Source organism: Cydia amplana, chromosome 12 (assembly GCF_948474715.1).
Source record: "Cydia amplana chromosome 12, ilCydAmpl1.1, whole genome shotgun sequence".
NCBI classification, from domain to species: domain Eukaryota; kingdom Metazoa; phylum Arthropoda; class Insecta; order Lepidoptera; family Tortricidae; genus Cydia; species Cydia amplana.
Genome location: NC_086080.1, coordinates 3,627,930 through 3,652,608, shown reverse-complemented (window position 1 = coordinate 3,652,608; position 24,679 = coordinate 3,627,930). Strand labels below are relative to the sequence as shown.

Here is a 24,679-nt window from a genome sequence, read left to right as displayed (position 1 = left end):
CAGATTTTTTAAGTTGGAAAACTGTTAAGTTGTTGTTAAATATTTACGGCGTTATTCATAAAAGTCTGCTAAGTTAATCAGCTGATGATCATCGTTTGTCCCTCTCTATGGCATTACGACAGATAGGGACAAACGACGATCATCAACTGATTAAGTTAGCAGCCGTTTATGTACTTATAACGCCATTAGGTTATAAGCTAAATATAAGGACTTGAATTTATACAGCCAGTTTTCACCAACGTAGTCTCGCTGTGCGCGAATTGTTCGAGATACTCTATCTACTCGGTATCAAAGTGATCTGTGCTGATGGACGGCATGTAATGTATTTGCGTAGTTATTAAGTAAATTGAGCGGAGTTGGATACTGGCTAAAGTTTGCGTTTGATTTAAATTGTTATTAGTGTGTGAGATACGGTTACTGATCAATAGGTTCAACCAAAATACTGCTTTAGAGAACCGTAGTCGAATTAGCTTCAGAACCCCTAGTGTGAATTTCATTCAATAGCGTGATGTGCGTTCGCGTTGTATATTTTTGTATATTGTTTGAACAGCGCGCCAAGCGGGGCGTTTTGGAAACTCAAAATCCCATAAAAAAGAGACTTCAGCAAACGCGAACGTCACGTCACGCTATCGAATGAAATTAAAACTAGGGTTACAGTACCTAATTAATTTGTAAAGAGATGGGGCTTCGAGAAGGTCAGGAGTTTGAATCTTGAAGCAGTGTTTTTTTTTTCCTTATCTTAAAGTATGACAAGATTCTATTTGTCCCTGAGATCGTGTCGTTACAATCAGCTTACGTATGGCAATAATGTGCGTACAGCTTACGTATGGCAGTCAAATAGTATTCATTTAGTAGCTACTAGTTAGTAGACATACCGCATACTTCGTTTCAAAAAATAAACGAAGTTTAAGCCTCTATATTTAAAATCCAAAACCACCAAACTTAATTTTCTTACCCACTTCAATCGTCTCTACTTTAGCAAGTTCACAAAGACCAAAGTTTTATTTATGTTACATCCTTTTGTGTAGTTTTTAGTGAATTGGGGGGATTAATTAATGAGGGAAGTTCGGGCTGTGGTTTTCATCAAGTTCATCGTGTTTAGGGGAAATTGATGGGGCAATTACATAATTGTTTAAAATGTTTAAAGGGTGAAGGAATTAGACGTCGAATAATTAATGCTTATCAATCTTGTCTGTAGCACAAGGCGGACACGCCATACATCAAAAATCATTTGCGTTTATATGTGTGCACGGCACGTCTGTACACGCGTCATTGTGTATGTGTGAGTAAGTCGCTTTACTGAGAGCACGCCAGAAGTCCGCCAGATTCATGTCGCGGCCAGTCGCGGGGCGAGGTAATGCGAGTCGGGGCGGGGCGGGGCGTGGCCGTTCTGTATGATAATTGATAATACTATTACTTATTCTGCGTCTGTAGGTCGGTTGCACTAATAATCAAAGGAAGTTAAGCAAATATGGCGGCGGCAGCTGTTATTTTCACTGATTTAGAGTGACGCATACGCTTAAAGACAATTGAAGCGTGTGCGAAAGAGAGAATAAACGTTTAAACTCATTTAAATATTGTTAGAATTCCCCCTTCATACTGGAGATCTTATACGCGTGATGGATTCTGTCAGAACGATCTTAATATCTCATTAACCAGGAGCAGCTGCGCCAATATCAATACATGTACAGTCACCACACGGGATTGTTACGCCATTAAGGGTTCTAGCTAAATTGGTTGATCCATACTTACGCTATGGAGTGTCCAATTTAGCTAGAACCCTACATGGCGTACAAAATCGCGGAGCGACCTACCTACATAGGAGCAAATTGTATTGCTTCTATTAATTTAATACTAGCTTTTGCCTACGATTTCGGCCGCGTAGAGGGCCTAGCTAAGATGACACTCGTACAGTCGCTATCAGATATATCGGAGCGTTCAGGGCGCTCACAAATATCTGAGCCTCTATTGTCAAGGCGTTAGAGTGCGTGTTCAGATATTGTAAACACCTTGGCCGCTCCGATATATCTGATGGCGACTGTACAATCACAAACACCAAAGAAAAAAGCGGCCAAGTGCGAGTCGGACTCGCCCATGAAGGGTTCCGTATTTAGGGATTTATGACGTATTCAAAAAAAACTACTTACTAGATCACGTTCAAACCAATTTTCGGTGGAAGTTTGCATGGTAATGTACATCATGTATTTTTTTTTAGTTTTATCATTCTCTTAGTTTTTTGAGTTTCAGTTGTAAGTATGGGGTACCCCCAAAATTTATTGTTTTTTTTCTATTTTTGTATGAGAATCTTAATGCGGTTCACAGAATACATCTACTTACCAAGTTTCAACAGTATAGTTCTTATAGTTTCGGAAAAAAGTGGCTGTGACATACGGACGGACAGACAGACGGACAGACGGACAGACAGACAGACAGACATGACGAATCCATAAGGGTTCCGTTTTTTGCCATTTGGCTACGGAACCCTAAAAATTATATTAGTAACCTCAATATCATTTTTAAGACATATCCATAGATAACCCACACGTATGGGTTTGATAATTTCACACCTACTTCGAAACAATGAACACGATTTTATCTCAGCTAAATAAGTATTCAAATGACTCAGGTAACGAACCCATCCTAAAAGGTTTGTTAAATCACTCTTAATTTGCGTATCAAATGATATTCTCGACTCCAGATTTCACTTTGACTTTTTAACAGGCAGTTTGGAGAAAAAGTAATTTTACGTAAATGGGAATGGGCCGGGCGTTATTCCAAACACTTGCCAAATACGTGTGATTCTAAGGCTTCTGTCAACCAGTATACGTGCCGTCTTGAGTTGGTTTGTATCTAGAGGTCACAGTTACATTGGTTTTTGAGACCCTTCGATATGCCAATGCTATGTAAGCAATAGTAGTTGTACCAGGTTAATGGTTTCGTCCAAATCGTATCCCGGACGATTTGACGAAATGGAGGGCCTGTGTGTCGCAATCTGGGGACTCAAGTTTTTATGTGATTCTATGGCACTTCGTGCCTTTTCTAGGATTGTGGCAATTGGAAAAAGGTCACGTTTTAATCAATTCATTAAGCTTTAAAATCAAACGCTGTACTGCAAGCTTGTTATTTATTTATATCGATCGTCTGTTGTTTTAGCAAGCTGCCATTAAAATCTACTTTTTTATGAGCCAGTAATATAAGTTGCCATCTGAATAACATTTTGTATGTTAACGAATATAAAACTGGAACCTATCTACTTTCATTTACCGATTAAAACTAAAATTTGTGCCCTTCTGTTACAGTATTTATACCGCCGCGTCGCTACACGTTTCAAGACTTTTCTGTACCTACTGTACTAATTGAAGGTACTACATCACTACATACTTAGTATAAAACAAAGTCGCTTTCCGCTGTCTGTCTGTACGTATGCTTAGATCTTTAAAACTACGCAATGGATTTTGATGCGGTTTTTTTTAAATAGATAGTGTGATCAAGAGGAAGGTTGATGTATAATTTGTTAACCCGTGCGAAGCCGAGGCGGGTCGCTAGTATTACAATAATTGTTCTAAACGTTCGCCATCTTTAGAAATTGAAATCGTTGATAGCTGTTAATAAATAGTATTAGTAATAGTAATTAATTATTATACCCCAATGTTGGGTGTCATTCATATGAAAACTCCATGTTGGGTACCAATCATCTGAAAACCCTACATTTGGTGCCAATTTTATTAAATCCCTACATTGGTTACTTACTGTAGTGTAGTTTTACGTTAAACCATCGTATAATATGTAGTTCCATGTTGGGTATCATTGTCTCAGAGCCCCACGTTGGGTGCCAATTATTCATAAGCCGATGTTAGGAGCCGTTATAGCTACAAGTCACCTAGGATTTATCTGTATCTACCTACTATAAACTACTATGAAAACTACGATAAACTATTTCTAATATTGTCTAAGGTAATGCTGGAATAATTAGAAGGACTTGTATTCTTAAAAGGCACACACACGTCGTTCACAATTGTACCTAAGTTATTTAAGTTTCATGTATACTTGTTTTGGGACAAAGTGTAAACGATTGTATAGAAAGTATCAAAGGGCACGATTTCATTGAGTTTCTTGGCAACCCTGCAGTATGAACCCTTTAAATTGCACTATAAACGTAATCCATCCAAAGCAACAAAGAAAATAGTTTTGCTTTTTTCACGAAACACTTTGAAGCCAGCTTTAACCAGCACCAGTCTTAAGTACTTATAGAATGGAAAAAGGAAGATTAGATCTTTTTATTCCCGGGTCCGAGTATTGACCCTTGAGGTATTTCGAGTAGCGATGAAGTTTGGGAGCGGTACGCATTCAAATGAAGGTAGTTAATGTTTTGCTGCCAAGTGAGGTGAAGCTTAATTGAGATAACGAATGGCTGTTAAGAGAAGTTTAATGGTGTTATTATTTTATCGCACAAGTTTACTACCTGGGGAAATAATCATGCAATGAAAATGCTTTCCAATAGCTGATATTGGGTGTCTCTTACTCAGATCCTTTATTTACATCACACATATATTATAATAATAAATTAAAAAAGATTCGACTAAAACGTAACTGTTCTTGTAGTGTTGTGTGTTTTATCCTTTTCACTTTTCTTTTAGCTCCTCATTTATTTCTAGGTCACGAGAGTCCATTTTGATGACGTCCCTTTTTAATTGCACGTAACCTTTTTCATTTATTTTATATGACTCCCACAGAATATATGCTTTAATTAATTAACATATACGTTATGTATTACATAGATACATTCACATTTTGATAGAAGTAGACACATAAACTCTAATGTCAAAATTTTAGGTTCAAAAAATTGTCTGCGTTACTTTATAGTAATATGAACTGTGTTATTTCAGTTGTCGAATTTAACGACTGAGCAATTTTAAGTTCAAAAGAAACCTAAAATGAGAGTTTTTATTCAAACGAAAAATAATTAGTTTATCCGAAACAATTTTATTTACTTTCTATTCGATCCTTTCAAAACCTTATGCAAAATTCCTTCCAGTAGGGTATCAATAGCTTTTTTATCATTTGTACCTATTGTCCGCATTGAAATCAAGATAAATGACACGCTGGATTAATGATGGCTGCCAGGGCCAGGTCTGACTAATGTTTAGAATTTGTCCGGTATTCACACGCGCCCTTAGATGTCCACCAGAATTATTGCCGGCAATAATGTTTCTTGGACTAATATTTTGGATTAATGGCTTCGGGTTGGTGCCGTCTGTGGACACTGTGGTATAGTCACGGACTTTAATTGTTAGGCCATTTATAAGTCTACCGATTAACTGAGGCAGTTGTTAATAAGTTAGTATAGTCAGCTACAGACTGCTTGATGACTTGGATGCATGAATATGTTAAGTGAGTAAAAATGAAACAGTTTTAGTTCCAAAACTCAGCTTCTTTCGACTAGAAAATGACTGTACAATTTCTTTATCAATCGCAAGTGGTAGAGCAGTGTTTTCTTAACATTGAAATATCAAAACTATCTTATACCCTAACTAAATGACTCATCAATTAAAGACCGTGCCCATACTACCTTGCCTGATGTTATTTCAAGACATACATAATTTTTAATTTCTTTTAGTAATACCACTACTGTATATATCTTGTTTGTAAATAAATGATTATTCCTCTATACATAATTAAAACAATTAGTATTTAACTTGTTTTGCTTTAATTACTAAATCGTTTTGCATGCCGAGTTACTTAATTTTGATTAAACAAATTCGTTGGAAGGAGTACGAATATACTGAGTTCTTACCTCGATTAAAAATTCTGGTCAGTCTTGAAAATCCTACAAGCATAGGACAATCAAGCATCACACATTGTTAGGTTAGAGTTAGATAAAGAAAAATTCAAAATTCCAAAACACTTTAGGCTAACGCTTTGACAATAATGAATGTAATTGTAATTATGTAAGAATTTATTTTGTTTTTCGCAAACAGATTATATGAAATTAAAAAACCTCTTTACCTTCCTTATTGATTAAAGTTTAAAATAGATGATCTTTCCCAGCTGCGCGAATACATTTCTCGAATCGCCGACCTTTTTCCGAATTGAAAGATTTAATCTTATATAATTCCACCTCAACCTATGTGGCGGAGCATTGGCAAAAAGCTAGTAGTGACTTCAAACGGACCGAACAGAATAAACTTAAACTAGTGAGCAACTTTACTGCAGATTACTTGGAGGCTCTTACGGATTTCTTTTGTAAACTTTATAAAATAAAACTTGAGGGATTTTTAAGCCGTTTTAATTCGGATAAGGAAGGGATCGGTGAAGTACTTTTAAAGTTACCAACTAAAGAATTTGTGAAGAATGTCGGGGAATAAATTAGGGGTCGTTATTTATTTTTATTATCATGATGTTTGAAGTTATAAGTTTGAAGCAGGAATCCAGTTTCTTTTACGTTTAAGCAAATATACTAAGTCAGCATTATAATAATGAAGAAAGAATTAACAAATAGAGTCAGATCAAGGTTATACTTTACATGGCATATGCAAGAAGAAAGTGTGAAAATGTCATCGTTTTATATTCTTAACTCATAATGAATAATAGGTAAGTAAATTAATAAAAAAATTCAAGATACAATTTAGAACCCTTAGGCCCACTTGCACCATTCCACTAACCTAAGGTTAACCGGTTAAACCTGGAATTACCATGGCTACCAGTACAGTTTGACACTGGGTTAACGACTTAACCACTTAACCCCGGGTTAGCGGGATGGTGCAAGTGGGCCTTAGAGTTAAAGGATACAGGAAGATGGTGGATTAAATTTTTGGATTCTGAAAATGACTTTCCACATCCAATCAATATGCTATGGTGTAGGGTGTAGGTATTAAATTTTATGTTTATCGTAGATGCTGAGTTGTAGTCACACTTTTTGATAATTAATAGACTGACCTTCATGAAAAGCGTTTTCACTTGACCACTAAAATTACCAACTCATAACCCTTCGCATTATACATTCCTCTGGCCATCCCGCCCTTTGCCACAATACGTAATGGAAATAAACGTCCACTCGACGACCGTAAAGAGTCCGACAAAATTAGGACAGGCCATGAAGACATCTGCAAATCGGGATCGTTACATAAAAAGACATCCCTGGAGAAGCAATAAAAGAAGGACCGAGATTTCTTCAGTCTTAAGGGCGGTCATTACTATGTTTTGGCGGAAAATTAAATGGATCTCATGTCATTCTATGGGTTGTTTTATGCTCGGATAGATTGAGTGAATGAAACCAAGTAGGTTTGGTTTGGTTTGGCTGTATAGTCATCGTCATAGTCATTTATTTATAATATTTTAAATAATGACTGTGATAAAAATAGATAATGGAAATGGAATCGAAATTGAATGTCAAATGGATTTTTATTATATTTTATGAACAATACCTATACTAGAATGTTATACAATACTATATTTTAAATACAACAAAATGGAATATGCAACTAAAAAAAAAATATAATTATGCATGCAAAGAAAAAAATGTAATTATGGTGGAATAAAGGCTATTTTTATTTTTTTATTTTTATTTATTTTATTTAAATACTACATGTTAATTTATTTAGGTATTATGTTCAGTTGTTATTTATAATATTCAAATTAATTACATCTATATACCTGTTTTGTCAAATAAATAACAAGTACCTATTATTTCTGTCTCTATGGAAACGTGTATTTCGGCTAACAAATCAGAGGCTAAACACAATGGCAATCCAAAACACAGATCCGCCTGTCACAGAAAGAAAACAATTAGTAACAATCACTCGAGACCTTCTGTTTTTACAGGTCTTTCCTCCAATCGTTTGTTGCTTATTTATTGACCGATAAATGTTTCGTTTCGTACAATAAAATATCTGTGGGTATACAAGAAATAAATCCTATTGACTGTATCCTACTGTTACAACCCTTAATGTTGATAGTTCAAAGTAACGCTAGTTTAGCCAATCCACGTTATTATTTTCATAGTCCTGACCGACGCAGATAGTTATTTAGGTCTCCACTGATAATCATAGTCCAAGGAATTGTAAGGATAAATCTTAATGAATGTTGTAAGAACGGTAACTAAACCGCAATCTCACACCATTCTAGCAGGATTTAGGTCTCCTCCAGATATAGTTCTAGGAATTGTTAGAACTAGTATGTAAATGATGTAACCGCTTTGGGCTTCATATTTGCATGCGTCTAGAGATATGAAGTTGGGTTGTAAACGTGCCTGTCAAATTTATTGGACTTAGGGGACTATTCGCATATATTATCTTAATAATTCATGAAGTACCCATAGTCATACTGAAAACTAACGAACATAATATTATTATCTGTATGTAAAACCCCTGAGACTAGATGAAAATATGAATATAAAATATTTTGTACCTTCTTAGGTGAAGATTTCTTCATTTAGTTTTTCATTTATGAAATACATATCATATATTTCAACTAACGATGGTAATTATAAAATATTCGAACTTAAAACATTAATTTCTCAAAGTCCAAATACCCTCAGCCCTCGAGAGTTGAAGATTACGCTGAGGTACCTTTTAATGGTTTCGTAGAGCTTTAATCATTCAATTATTTTTAATTATTTGTAGGTAGGTAGGTCAAAGTATTAAATATTGGTACGAACAAAGTGCCAAAAACATGTATAAACTTTACCTTAAATGGTGGTGTAGGCACACATATTTTTGGCACTTTGTCCGTATACCTTGACTGTACTAATGATATTAAACTGATGATTTTATTATGATGTGGATCTTGTCACTACAAAGAATATTGGAGTTTATTTCATATTATTAAATATTGTACATAAAAACTGATTGTCTGATAATGTGATAATAATATGACCGCCTGTTGTCTACATTTCTTTTTCATCTTTCTCATGTTGCTTTCTTTTGTATTTTAATTAAAAAAAAGCGGCCAAGTGCGAGTCGGACTCGCCCATGAAGGGTTCCGTATTTAGGCGATTTATGACGTATAAAAAAAAACTACTTACTAGATCTCGTTCAAACCAATTTTCGGTGGAAGTTTACATGGTAATGTACATCATATATTTTTTTTAGTTTTATCATTCTCTTATTTTAGAAGTTACAGGGGGGGGGACACACATTTTACCACTTTGGAAGTGTCTCTCGCGCAAACTATTCAGTTTAGAAAAAAATGATATTAGAAACCTCAATATCATTTTTGAAGACCTATCCATAGATACACCACACGTATGGGTTTGATGAAAAAAAATTTTTTGAGTTTCAGTTCGAAGTATGGGGAACCCCAAAAATTTATTGTTTTTTTTCTATTTTTGTGTAAAAACCTTAATGCGGTTCACAGAATACATCTACTTACCAAGTTTCAACAGTATAGTTCTTAAAGTTTCGGAGAAAAGTGGCTGTGACATACGGACGGACAGACAGACGGACAGACGGACAGACAGACAGACAGACAGACATGACGAATCTATAAGGGTTCCGTTTTTTGCCATTTGGCTACGGAACCCTAAAAAGATATTATACGAGTAGGTATTGTATCACAAATACTACCCAATTTACTTTTATTTCTTAGACATTTAAGCAGCGGTCTATTCAACGGATACCTAATGACACCTTAAAGATAAAGTCCCAAAAGCGTGAAGATCGCAGTTGATTTTATGAAATCAGGGCAACGAGAGCCATTTTACGAAAGATTCGCGTTTGCGAACATTGTAAACCAGACCACCTCCAATAAACGAAGTTTGCGAAGAAACACATTCACCATAATTATACGTTTTTAAATAGTTACCTACTAAGACACACAACCGAAAGTTGCATCATACACCAGTTTATAGTTATACACCGTTCAGCATAGAATTAAGGTTTTGTTGATATGAAATTTGTAATATGAATGACCGAGAGTCGTATTAAATTAAAAGTCGAGGGCCAATGCCTATTGATTACGGCACAGAATACAGTCATAATAGTATTTCGTGTAGAACTCTCACTGCCTATCAAAACCGATGTTTGCTAGAGGCATATCACGAGATCACGAATCATAGTGAGTCCCTCTATAACGCATGACACGTTTTCTCTCTCGTTCGTAGACTGTACTTCTATTTATGTTATATGATACTGGCTACTGATAGTCTTATACCAATGCTCTGTCTTGTATGTAAGTAATCTGTGGCCATAAAACATCCGAGTGCGAATATAGGGCAAGAAAATTAGCTTTGTAAGGAATATTACACTGTATTTCGAGAATCCTTCGAAGTTTATTATCAGCAAATTAAATTCAAGAAACTAGATAACTTGTAGCTTAATCAGGCTTGTTTTATATAACATGAGTATCGTATATTATTTTATCTACACACATGTCATTAATCCTATAATGCGTTCAGAAACTGTAGGAAATGACCAGCTTTATTACAACTAATTTTACTATGAGAATTTTCTTATTTGTGGTAGTAGGTAAAATCTGTACTTTAATGTTATTTTATTACATTACAGATTTTTTGTAACGTTAAGAGTTTAAATTTGGAACAGCAGCCAAAACTCAAGTGGGTATCATCTATTCTAGTATCCATAGATATTAAAACAGTTATCGATACGAAACGTCAATTTAGTTGATCTCATAATTTGTCATTAAAACATTCGTGTGATCCTATTAAGAAACTCACTAACGTTCGTTTCTTAAACCCACACTCTGGCTTTAAGGGCTCTCTTTATGTATCAGTCACATAAACTACTATTGTGAAACGAACGGAACCATTAGTTTCGCACATAATAAAACTAAAGATAAAAAGTGTTATTATTTTTTACGAAGAACAAGGGTTTAAACTGAGGGAAAAAATTGGATAGAACGAGTCCAAGACAAAGAAAGATGGAGTGGAATGAAGGGTTTACACTCACGAGATTGAGAAAGGTTAAGATGAAGTAGGATAGAATTTATTTAGCACCGTGAGTAGCTATAGGTACATTGAACTCGTTATAATGTCCCTCTAACTAAATGTCCTCCTTTCCTCTTCCTCCTACCCTTATTCCACGCTATGTGGGGTCGGCACAGCATGTTTTTCTCTTGCATTCTTCATTCTCCTTCACTCACTTCTTTCTTTCTCATATCCTCTTTCACACAATCCATCAATCGTTTTTTGGGTCTTCTATCCGCTCTTTGTCCATCAACATTCATCCTTAAAATTCTTTTGCCTATATGTTCCTCGAACTAAATGTATTCAGTGCATTTATTTTATTTAAGTAAGCATTAAGTAGCATTTATTTCTTCATCATCATCACAATTTTAAGAGCCTGGCTCTTGTCGCCATTCTGTTCTTCTCTCTGCCACTATTTTGAGCTCCTGATACGTCACTACGTTCATTTTATCTTTAGCTTGATCCAAAAACGCACGTCTCGGCCTTTCTCTGCCTCTTTTTTTTTCTTTTCTTCCTTCAATTATAGTCTTTATGTAAGTACTTATGTCATCTTTTTTAAATCTCAAGATATAAATTAAATACGCAGATAATAATTCATAAATTTTCATTACCAACCAAATTACTACAGATAAGAGCCATAAATCAAATTCTCTCAACCGCTATTAATCCCCAAGAGCGGTAAAGAGCACTTTTCCGCGGTTATTTTGTTTATTTCCCTGACTCTGTAACTGGATAACAAATGGGTCATTATTGCTAACATTAACGCTGGATTCGGCTGCTTGTTTATAAAGCCACATCGGAAATTATCGGGATATATGGCTAAATAACAGAGATTTTGATTATTGATTTAAATATAATCCTTAATATCAACATAAGACAAGACATAAGAGGTTAACATATTCACTGCCACCGACGCACATGTGCGTCGACCGTTATACAAGTTTGTTCCTAGGCCACGCCCCCTGCGATGCGTTAATAACAACCGCCTAAGTGGTAAGTAGATCAATAATTTTGTCCCACATCAACAATATTAGTTACCTGTATGTGTACCTATTAAACTAAACCAATTTATTGATCCATACCTTCCTTTTAATCCAAACGCCGAAGTTTAACGACCTTCATTCAAATAAAGTGTCAAAACGACGTCATCAAGTTTGGAAGGTTCCGTCAAGGTAAGTTAAGGAGACCCCTTAAACTTTTTTCATCATTTAAACTTTCATTCAATTATTCTTAAGTTCGTCCAAGGTAAATAACTGCCGTATGCAAACTTGATGAAATGTGATCCTTATTAAATGGGAATAAGGTATAAAATTTAATGAAATTTGAACGATTGACATTAAGCGTGTCAACTTTCGTTCTGAAGGTGTCGACATAATTTTGTTGAGAGGATTATAAGCTGTTCTTTTTTTTATGCCGCAGTTCTGACACGTGAAATATGTCGGTCATACGGAGGAACTTTTACAGTGGTTCCGACTGAAAAATGCGTAAATAAATGGTCAAAGAATAGTATTTTATACAATCGTGATATAATGGAGAGCTTTTCAGTTGGGCCACGAAGCTTGCTGAGTGGCCTTATTGGGTATGAGCATTGATGTAGAATAAAGAACTGGATACCCAATCAGCCGCAAAAAATGGCCCCGCAAAAGTAACGTGAAAACAGATCACGCGTTACTTTTTCGTTTAGTCTTGTTTGGAACGCTCAAATGTGAAGTTGTCAAAAATGACGAAATGTGCAGTAGAAATATGCAAAAATAACAACGATTAAAAAAGGAAAAAGGATGGAATTTATTTCTTTCGGTTAGTTCTTTTGATAGCATTACAGAATTTATGTAATCTGGTGGTCATTTCACGGTTTTGAATAAATTATTTTGTTAGTACCAAAGAATCCCTGTCAAGGAACAAAAATCCAATGAGTCGATGTGAGGTCTATATTTTTTTAAATTTTTATATAGAATTCATAAGGAATATTATTATGTTTAAATTCAAGATTTCCAAGAAAACCTATGCGACGTGCAGAGTGGACTGCTATTATAGCAAGAGATAGGGGTGATGCACTTTTTAAGCCATTCAAAACGGCACTTGTGTGTTCGGCCCATTTCCCTGTTTCTGACATATACACCACCAATAAGGGCCTACATCGACTAACTGCAAATGCTAAACCTGTCTTAAAGGTAAGTCAGTTCATTTTAAACTGCATTCTTAAATTTATTTTAATGTATAGGTCATATATAGAGTCTGGCTAACCAAAAATTGTTGACAGATATTTCGTTGTTGTATCACTAATTGTCTATGATTTTAAAAAAGAGCTAAAAGTCAGTTGTCAATTTATATCATTCATTCAAATTGTTTGCGGTTTATAAGGGGTTTATTTTAAATATTTTTTATAATTTTAATACTGAGTGAGGTCCGCAAACTATTATTTAAGCTCGTAAATCATTACGACAATGTGCGAAGTCGACGTGTAGCGTTGCATAACGAAAAACAATGCGAAAAACTGCAATGTTTACAAGTCCTACACAAATGTAAACAAATTATGAGGTTGGAGCTCTATAAATATTTTGATACTTAGCATTTAGCATATTTGGCATAGTACTTATGTAATTTTTTTGGTGATGGATTTATATTACGGTATTATCGAGCTAGGTCTTATTTACACTACAATTCATTTTTCGCCTTGTTACAATGGTATATGGTGAGAAAGTGTTAACATGTGTTTATCGTTGTGTGTACTTTACATATTGGTAGAAATTATTTGAGCTGACTTTGAGTGCACGTCAACGTATATTTAACTTATATTCTTAGGTACCTTACGTGAGCACAGAAAATCAAAAATATTTTCTAGTATCATAGATATAACTCCTACTACACAAAGTGTGACCAGCCTAAGATTTTTTGAATTTCCCGCCAAACATTTGTGTAATATTTCAGTAGCCAGACTCTAGTTTAGTTAAATACTTTAAATAAAACCGGCCAAGTGCGAGTCGGACTCGCGTTCCACGGGTTCCGTACATTAAGTCCGACTCACGCTTGACTGCACATTTCTAATAGGTTTTTCCTGTCATCTATAGGTAAAGAACTATTTTGTGTATTTTTTTCATAATTTTAGACCCAGTAGTTTCGGAGATAAGAGGGGGGGGGGGTCATTTTTTGCCTATTTTCTTGAATAACTGCTAAACTATATATCCTAAAATAACAAAAAAAAATTAGATTCTTACAATGAGCTCTTTCATTTGATATGTAACACGATATAGTTTGAAAAACTTTATTTTTTAATTTTATCATTTACCCCCCAAAAATGGCCTCCATATTTAAAATTCATTTATTTACGTTACACGTCCATCTTTGGGTCACAAACTTACATATGTGTGCCAAATTTCAACTTAATTGGTCCAATAGTTTCGGAGAAAATAGGCTGTGACAGACGGACGGACAGACAGACACACGAGTGATCCTTTAAGGGTTCCCGATAAAATTAAACCATACCAAGAACCTGTGTACGTTAGTTATAATGAGTAATAACCGCGATAGTTTAAGGAAGAATATAAATTTGTTTTATTTCTTATTTTGATTTTTCTGTAAAATTATATTAAAGTATACAAAGCGACTCCATTCGTTCATTATTTTAGTTTGACGTAAATACAATGGTCACGTTACGTTAGTGCCATCGGACTAAATTTTTTAACAGTGTTGGTACCTCTGTTTGCAAATTTGACACTTAACGCTTACGACATTAAGCTCTTTTATGTACGAAACATTTATCTTGACTCAAAATTTACGTAAGCGTTTTTATCATCAATGCAAATGATGCGAAACGTCATTGGGATCCACATTTGTTGACGTTTTTGTTCTGCTTTGTGTGTCTATTTCTTTTATATTAAGTCAGTGGGTATGAGATTGAAAAGCGATAGCGGAGCGGTACTGTGTCTACTGAAAATAACATAAATTAAAATATTTTTATAGAAAGTATTTAATTTTTTCTTAGAGTATCAAAATGGCAGCGCCATCTCTCTTTACTAGCCCGAAAATCACATGAGTTGATTCGGCTAGAAGGTCGAACCATACTGTTCTACCTTAGGGATGGTCAGGGGGCGCCACAAGCTTTCAGGAAATTGTTATATACTTGGAAATTTCGACCCATGCCACCGTGGCCGAGTGGCCGAGCGGTTCAGGCATCTGTCGCGTAAACGGAGGACGCTGGTTCGATTCCAGCCTTGGACACTGGAGGTTTAGTGGTTTTTTTCTTCGTAGATGACATTTATTTCGGGCTCATATTATCACTAGCTAACGCCAATGAGAAAAACTGCACGAATAATGTGCGAATGATGTCAAAATGAGATCAAAATCATCTATTTGTTCGAATCTGCCTCAGTGCATGTTTAGATTATTTAGGAATGCAAAGCGATTCAATGTGTGCATTAAATCATTGCGGTTGATAGCTTTCCAGACTAATGGCTTCTGAGCGGCCGATTCTGCTTTAACGATTTGATATAGTATTTAACTTATTTTGATACGACCTTGAGTCAGCGAGCCCTGCTGCACCAATCGGCGTGAGCCGCTAACGCTGATTGGTCCTCACGAAATCAGTTCAAGACCACATACCTATTGGCGCGCGTGAGATGCACCGAAAGAAATGTTTGTATAACAGTAACAAACTATTTAATTAATCACAAAAATTGGGAATTGCGAAATATGTATGACACTGGCCGACTGAACAGGTTGGTTTGGTTCTAACCAAAATCGGTTTTACGATATAAAAATTATTTGTTTATTACTTTTAAACATTTTTGAATTACTTGGTGAGTTTGGTTTTGACTAATTATTTTTTTTCAGAGTGCCTGATTACTATGACTCAAGGTCGTATCAAAACCTTACAAATTATAAACGGAATTGGCATCTGGGACTAGTAATAGTTCGTTTTGGGTTTGTTAATTAATAGTAATGGAACGTTTTATTAGGCATAGTTGCAGAGGTTATTTCGCAAATGAAATGTCACAAAGTGACACTTTTAAAATAGTAAGTTGTAAGGCAAAATAGGTAAGTAGTTCCGCAGGAAAGTAAAATGTTATTATACCTATTTCACGACTAGTCACTACACCTTACAAAACAAAGTCCCCCGCCGCGTCTGTTTGTCTGTATGTTTGCGTCAAAAACTACTGAACGGATTTTCATAAGGCTTTCATCAAGGTTTGGGAGTATAATTTGTTAATCAGTGCAAAGCCGGAGCAGGTCACTAATATAATATGCAATAATTTTTATTTGTCATGCTATTTAAATATTGCCACAGTATTATTATTTATTTATTTATTTCTGAACCTCATTAATTTCCATACAAACATCTCCATCTAAATAACTTCATTAAATAATGGTTTCCAGAATAAAAATTTCCTTGAGTGTAAGTGCAGGTACAATCGTCATCTGATATGTCAGAACGGCCGCGGTGCTCAAAAATATCTGAACACGCACTCTAAAGCCAACGGAGAATGTGGACTTCTTGTATCTGGTCACTAAGATCCAGTTAGCCGATTTTACGTAATTAAGTAATAACCCCAAAATAAGAATTATAATTCTATATGGTTATCTAATACCTTTAAACGAGCAATTCTTGTTTATTTATATATATGTAGGAGCCTAATTTGTATTTTTTCTTAATTTTGATTGTAACATCTATTAATCCGGAACGCGCCTATTAGCGTGCGACAAGGAGCGAGAGTGTGGGAAGGAGAGGGAAGATGAGAGCTATGGCGGATTGTGAACTGTAACTGAAATGGTGAAAAAATAAAGAAAAAGTGTTTCCAGTGAAAGTTTTGTTTAATTTTGGACTCCATCCTACAAATCTCGTCCGGGATTGCTCGAATGAAGTGGAAATAAGGTGTAAATACGACGATTAACGAAGAAGACGACGACGACATAACCTCAAAGACGCGTGGCCCGGCGCGAGCGGCGGCGGCGCCGGTAACGAAGCCCATTAAGAAGTCGATCACGAGAAGGAATCAAGATGACAGACGAGACAACAAAACCCATGAGCGCATTCTTCATGACCGAAGCCGTTCCAAAATTCAGCGGCGAGGATCTGACCTACAGTTCGACAAAATGGACACAAGACATCGAGGACAATGCAGAGATATTTAGCTGGACTGCACAACAGAAGTTGATTATTGCACGTAAATCTCTGACGGGTACGGCGGAGCTGTGGTTGAAAACCGAAAAAGCCTTTAAATCGTATGATGATCTCAAAGCGGCACTAGTGAAAGAGTTTCCTGATAGCATCAATTCAAAAGAAATGCACGAAACCATGAGTACGCGGAGAAAGAAACCCAGCGAAACCTGTTATCAGTATATGCTAACAATGAAAGAACTTGGGAAAAGGGCTAAGTTTCCTGACTATGTGTCCATACAGTATATCATTGACGGAATTCCAGATAGTCAAGTCAACAAAATGTGTCTATACGGAGTGACTACGTATACGGCTTTAAAAGACAAGCTGGCTATTTATGAGGCCATGAAACTAAAGATGAAACCTCGTCAAGAGTCTCGGAGTGAAGGTACGCGCACTGAAAATACAACAAAAAATAATCAACAGAGATGCTTCAAGTGTGGTGAGCCGGGGCATTTGGCTAGTGGGTGCTCGAGCGGCATTAAGTGTTTCCGGTGTAATTCCTACGGACATATTGGCGTTGATTGCAAGGCCAGCATCAGTGGAAGTAAGGATGGCGGCCTAGCAACAGCATCGACTCCGCGTAATGTTGGCAATACAGGCGGAAACAACGTGCGCGATCGGCGATCGATGTTTGCCGAAACCGAGTTCACAGAGGGCGCTGTACGTAAGAACGAATGTAAATGCTGCGCGGAACAAAACGCTCAATGGAATGAAACGTCACAGGTCAGTTCAATCATTCTATTTGACACTGACGTTTCTGACAGTGACAGTTATAAGTTGGAGAGACCCAATGTTTTTAATGTGAATGACGACGGTTCGTTTAATAAATCCACGAAGATGATTAAGATTGCTAATATTGAAGCGAAGTGTTTAATAGATACGGGCAGTGACCTTAACTTGGTTTCGTTTGATTTGTTTACAGACTTGAACAATTTGAACGTGAACATTCAGTGTTGTGAACGGGAGGAGACGACTTTGACGGGATTAGGTGGTAAGGTGCATGCAATCGGTAAGTTTACCTACAATTTAGTAATGGATGGTCATCGTTATGATTTTATTTTTTTTGTTGTACCTACGGGTACCATGTCTTATGCAGTTATTTTGGGTCAGCCTTTTATTGCCAACACAGTGATTATAATTGATGGAGGTGCAATTGCAGTGAGGCCACGGACAGGTGATATCATAGACTGGTGGTGCTTGTTTTCGACAAACGATTCTGAGAGTCCTTTAGTCCAGGAATTGAGAGCATCTTACCAACCAAATAAAATAAAAGATGCCCCTATTAAACTGAGAATAGTGTTAAAAGATGATATCCCAGTTGTGCAACGACCACGGCGATTAGCTCTTAAAGAAGAAGAAACAGTGAGATCTCAAATCGAAGAATGGTTAGATAAAGGCATTATACGACCTAGTTATTCAGAGTATGCCAGTCCTCTGGTGTTGGTGAAGAAAAAGGATGGAACTACCAGAGTTTGTGTGGATTACAGAAAAGTCAATCAAAAGATGATCAAAGATGAATATCCACTTCCAGTGATTGATGACCACATCGACAAATTGAGTAAAGCCAGGGTCTTTAGTACGCTAGACCTCAAAAATGGATTTTTTCACTTGCCAATTGAAGAGGACTCAATAAAATATACATCATTTGTGACCAGTAACCCAGAGGGCCAATATGAGTTCCTGCGTGCCCCCTTTGGTTTGTCGGTATGCCCGAAATACTTTATGAGATATATTAACATCATCTTTAGAGAGTTCATCATGGAGGGAATAGTACTGATATTTATAGATGACCTAATTGTCTTGGCTGAGGATGAAGTACAAGGATTGGAGCGTCTGAAGAAAGTGTTGAAGGTAGCAGAAGAATATGGTTTAGAAATAAATTGGAAAAAAACTCAGTTGCTGCAACGAACGGTGGAGTATTTGGGCCACATTATAACGAATGGAATGGTGAAACCTTCAAAAGATAAGACTCGCGCAGTACATGAATTCCCAGAGCCCACCAGCCTAAAAGAAGTACATAGCTTCATAGGACTCACATCATATTTTAGGAAGTTCATTCCGGACTATGCTATAGTAGCAAGGCCATTGACTGAAATTTTAAGACTGGGCGAATTTACCTTTGGAGTGGATCAGAAGCGTTCATTTGAGAAATTGAAGGCAATACTATGCAGTGACCCAGTGTTGAAGATATTCGACATCCAGTTGGAGACAGAGCTGCACACAGACGCATCAAAGTTGGGATATGCAGCAATTTTACTACAAAAAGATCCTATTGATGGGCAACTTCATCCAGTCCACTATATGAGTAGAAAAACCACTGAAGCACAAAAAAAATGCAGTAGTTATGAGTTAGAAGCCATTGCAGTGGTAGAGGGAGTAAGAAAATTCAGAAAATATTTAATAGGAATACCATTCAAGATAGTTACCGACTGTGAAGCTTTCCAGAAGACGCTGACTAAGAAGGAAGTATGTGCAAAGGTTGCCAGGTGGATCATGTTCTTGCAAGATTTCGATTTCACTATAGTACACCGGTCTGGGGAAAAAATGCCACATGTAGACTCATTAAGCAGAAACATTTGTTTTGTTAATTCAGAATTACATGCCCGTATACAGAAAGCACAAGAAGAGGACGACCATTTAAAAACCATCAGAGAAATATTGAAGGAAAGGTCGTATGAAGACTATTTTGTGGAAAATGGGGTGATTTACAAGGGCATAGAGAGAAAACTGGTGATACCAGAAATCATGGATGTGGAAATTATTCGAAGAACTCATGGAGTAGGACATTTTGGAAAAAAGAAGATCATGAGTATTTTGGAAAAGGACTATTACATAAGTAAGCTGGATAGGAAAATTGATAAAGTTTTGTCCACATGCGTACCCTGCATATTGGCCAGCCGTAAGTCAGGAAAAAAGGAAGGGCTTCTCAACCCTATAGACAAAGGAGAGACGCCTCTGGCTACTTTACATTGTGATCATCTGGGGCCCCTGGATGCTACCAAAAAGATGTACAATTATATTTTGGCGGTTATTGATGCCTTCACCAAATTTGTTTGGATATACCCAGTTAAAACATTATCAAGTAAGGAAACAGTTGAAAAACTAAAACTGCACCAGAAGGACTATGGAAACCCCTGTCGGATAGTGACCGATAGAGGTACTGCCTTTACCGGAAAGGAGTTCACCGAATACTGTGAAGAAGAGGGTATTGAGCATGTCAAAGTAACAACAGGAGTACCTCGGGGAAATGGCCAAGTGGAACGCCTTCAACGGGTCATCATATCGGTTTTGGCAAAGATGTGCATTGAAGAGCCCGGTCATTGGTACAAATATGTCAGTAAGGTACAGCGGGCAATCAATAGTACACATCAGAGATCTATTAACACATCACCCTTCGAGTTGCTGACCGGTACAACATTAAAACTCAAAGAAGAGCTCAAACTAGTGGAACTATTGGATGAAGAAAGTAGAAATGAGTTCATTGAAAATAGAGAAGAGCTGAGGCAGCAAGCTAAGGCACAACTACTAAAAATTCAGGAAGAGAACCGCAAGACCTACAATAAAAACAGAATAGCAGGGCAACCCTACAAAGAGGGTGACCTGGTAGCCATTCAACGCACGCAATTTGGCAATGCCTTAAAATTGAAACAAAAGTTCTTCGGCCCATACCGAATTATAAAAGAATTGGGAAGAGACAGGTATGAGGTGATAAAAGTGGATAATAGCTCAGAGGGACCAAAGAAGACCACAACCGCTGTGGATCACATGAAACGGTGGCCTTAGTGCAGCAGTACCAGTTAATATAGGTGTTGGCAATAAAGGGTGTAACTGTAAATTAACTGTACAGAGTTACATTTCTGTTTTATTTTCTTTTCATTTTCATAAGGTGATCAAGTACCATTGCATGCATCTATCTTGGAGTTTAATCATAATATAGCAAGTAGGTAAAAGGTCTTAGAAATAAAATGTAATAATAATAATAAAAAACAGTACTACCTGTTAGTATAATTTGTTACATGTTTCTCTTAGATTTTCTATTTGTATAAGAATCTTAATTCTATTCAAAGAAGTAATAATATTAGTATATAGTGGTGGTGGTAGATTGTAAAAAAAAAAAATGTGATTTTCTGAGACTGTTTCTGATACTCATTATATTTAAGTCACAACTGTTTTATTTGTTATAAAATGTGGTAGATAATTTAATAAGCCTTGGCTCAGGCTGTGGGCAGCCTGAATTACAGGACGGCCGATTGTAGGAGCCTAATTTGTATTTTTTCTTAATTTTGATTGTAACATCTATTAATCCGGAACGCGCCTATTAGCGTGCGACAAGGAGCGAGAGTGTGGGAAGGAGAGGGAAGATGAGAGCTATGGCGGATTGTGAACTGTAACTGAAATGGTGAAAAAATAAAGAAAAAGTGTTTCCAGTGAAAGTTTTGTTTAATTTTGGACTCCATCCTACATATATATATATTTCGGGGATCTCGGAAACGGCTCTAACGATTTCGATGAAATCTGGTATATAGGGGTTTTCGGGGGGGAAAAATCGATCTAGCTAGGTCTTATCTCTGGGAAAACGCGCATTTCCGAGTTATTATATGTTTTCCGAGCGAAGCTCGGTCACCCAGATATTATGTTGTTAAATTGTACGTGCAAGTCACGAACCGGGAGCCCACCTTTTGAACCCACGGGTGTTAAGCGGTTTCATGAGGTCACTCCGGGCATTTTGTGGGTATGATGACATTTCATCATACTGCAGCATCATTATGCTGGAATATAATGTGGGTGGATGAACTTTGTTTGTTGTTATTTTGTCCCGTCAGCTAGGCGACAATACTAGCATAGTTTATTAGAAATGTATAGGGTCATTACGCTAGTTTCCGTCCATGCTCTAGTTTTCGTCCACTTGACAAATTAGCAAATAATATATTTGATTTTCAATTTGCTACTTGCGAAAGATAATTTTTATGTAGATAGATATATTGTTTATACATTAAGAATTGCAATAAGTCCATATCAAGCGGACGAATACTAGAGCCGGACGAAAAGTGACGCACCTACCCTAATTGGTTTTCAATAACATAAAATCAGACTGAAGACTGAACCAGGCAAACCGTAACCATGGCAACGAGTAACAAGAAAAATAACGTTAATTCACTCATGTAACGATAAGGGTAACATTCCATTTCTGACCGCAGCTGCACTACTGGTACTGAACGCGTCGCTGTTACTGACAATTTCCATAGTAAAATGAACAGTAGTGCAGCTGCGGTTGCAAATGGACTGTCACCTTAAGGGCCACTTCCACCATTCACTAATCCTGGGTTAACCGGTTAAACCATGGTATAGGTTACCAGTACAATTTGACACTGGGTTTACGGTTTGACCGGTTAACCCCGGGTTAGAGCAAGTAGCCCGGTGATATAGTAATTGCGAAATAAAGTATTATAATCGCAAAAGTCCAGACTCAGGGCCTTATTAACGCTAATTAAGTCAGGCAGAAACTTCGAAAGTTAAAAACAAGACGTCGACGAAACATTATAAGTTATCAAAATATGACACCGTCCGAAACCCGAACAGCAAAAAAGGATTTTTTGTCCCTTAAATATGCGTGTTGCCAATTAAAGCTTAACAAACAGCCTCCATTTTTCTGACAAAATGGCGTCGAAGGGCCGTAATTAAGCGCCAGGTAAATTTGCACAATTATAAATTCTTTGATGTTTAGCCTTTGACCGACGCAACGGTTCAGGGTAGCGGGGGGTTGTTCGATGTGTTGATGGTTGATGAGGAAATGTGATGATGCCTGGGCACTTTGTGTTGTTTATGGTTTAACTGTGTGTTTCTACAAAACCTACCTGCCACGCACAGCTATTCACATACTAGCTGTACAGTATTAAAAAAAGAATCTTGTTAAGATTAATTTTAACCTTAGTGTAGGTACATAGTTTTTTTTAATATACGCCTAAGCCCGTACCATGAGTCACTGACAGTGTCAAAACTGACATTTACTCTATCGAGAACGTAATTTACTTTTTATACATCTCGTTTGCACAAATATGCGAGTACGAGCGAGATGTATAGAAAGTAAATTACGTTCTCGACGGCGTTTATGTCAGTGCCAAACTGATGGTAGCCGTACTAAACAATAAATAGCTAGAATAAAAGCTTAAGTATACTTATTTTAGTTTTCCAAATATACCAGACAACATTTTTATGATTCACGAAGTAAACACTCCACTTATAGAACCGATTCCATCGCAACTTCATCCTTCAGTAGCTCCGAACAAAAGCGTCAGATGTACACTAGCACCCATCGTAAACCATAGAGTAACTTATACGCACTGTATTATAGATTCGTCATGTCTGTCTGTCTGTCTGTCTGTCCGTCTGTCCGTCTGTCTGTCCGTCCGTATGTCACAGCCACTTTTCTCCGAAACTATAAGAACTATACTGTTGAAACTTGGTAAGTAGATGTATTCTGTGAACCGCATTAAGATTTTCACACAAAAATAGAAAAAAAAACAATAAATTTTTGGGGTTCCCCATACTTCGAACTGAAACTCAAAATTTTTTTTTTTCATCAAACCCATACGTGTGGGGTATCTATGGATAGGCCTTCAAAAATGATATTGAGGTTTCTAATATTTTTTTTTTCTAAACTGAATAGTTTGCGCGAGAGACACTTCCAAAGTGGTAAAATGTGTGTCCCCCCCGCCCCCCTGTAACTTCTAAAATAAGAGAATGATAAAACTAAAAAAAATATATGATGTACATTACCATGTAAACTTCCACCGAAAATTGGTTTGAACGAGATCTAGTAAGTAGTTTTTTTTTTTAATACGTCATAAATCGCCTAAATACGGAACCCTTCATGGGCGAGTCCCACTCGCACTTGGCCGCTTTTAATTTCTACAATTTCTTGTCGGACTATACCTACGCGGAATTGTTACAGGGCAGGTTCGCGGGACGGGACGGGAAAAGGATCCGACCCACAGAAACATGTCACTAAAATTAGAACTTAAAAAAAACCGGAATAATGTAAGATTTTTCACGCACGGTGCAGCGACATCTAGGGGATTGTTTGACGATTAAAATTAATTCTACTACGAGAATTGAATCTTTATACAGGGTGGTCCAAACCTTGACGTCCAAAAATTTTTTTTAGATTCCTCTAGTCGTGGGCTATCAGAATATACCCCATGTATATTAGCCGATTTTTTGTAGTTTTCGAGTTATGAATTTTTGAAGTTTTTTTTGGTGAAAATTTTGGGGGTGAAGTAATTTACTCATTAAAAAAAACTATTAGATTTTTTTTAAATGTTTCTTCTTGTAACATACTCCTTAATAAATGACGTAATTATTAAAAAAAAAATCAGCGACCTCACGTTGATACAAGTTGTAAAAAAACATGACAGAAATAATTTTTTTACGCTCAGGCATGTCAAGCTTAGATTTTGCGCTTAAATAAAAAAAAATACAAGCTGTTACAAGGACTTCTGCTGATTTTAAAAACTGATAGACCCTAAGTGTTTTACAAAAAGGTAAAAAAAAGTGACACTTAATAGTCGAAATTTGACAGAATCGGCACTCAAAGGAGCTGA

The 24,679-nt window shown here is 36.6% G+C and overlaps 3 protein-coding genes across 3 annotated transcripts in view; all 3 read left to right on the top strand.

The window, feature by feature from the left end:
• LOC134652821 (potassium channel subfamily K member 18-like) overlaps positions 1 to 24,679 on the top strand; it is a 236,122-nt gene that overhangs the window by 114,752 nt on the left and 96,691 nt on the right. The gene's annotated exons all lie outside the window — the stretch shown is intronic.
• On the top strand, positions 16,731 to 19,895 carry LOC134652793 (uncharacterized). Its single transcript, XM_063507959.1, has 2 exons — positions 16,731 to 17,801; positions 18,001 to 19,895. Exons 1-2 carry the CDS (start codon positions 16,917 to 16,919, stop codon positions 18,004 to 18,006), a joined length of 891 nt encoding a protein of 296 aa, XP_063364029.1. The 5' UTR covers positions 16,731 to 16,916; the 3' UTR covers positions 18,007 to 19,895.
• Positions 19,916 to 20,906, top strand: LOC134652792 (uncharacterized protein K02A2.6-like). Its single transcript, XM_063507958.1, has one exon. It carries the CDS (start codon positions 20,085 to 20,087, stop codon positions 20,859 to 20,861), a length of 777 nt encoding a protein of 258 aa, XP_063364028.1. The 5' UTR covers positions 19,916 to 20,084; the 3' UTR covers positions 20,862 to 20,906.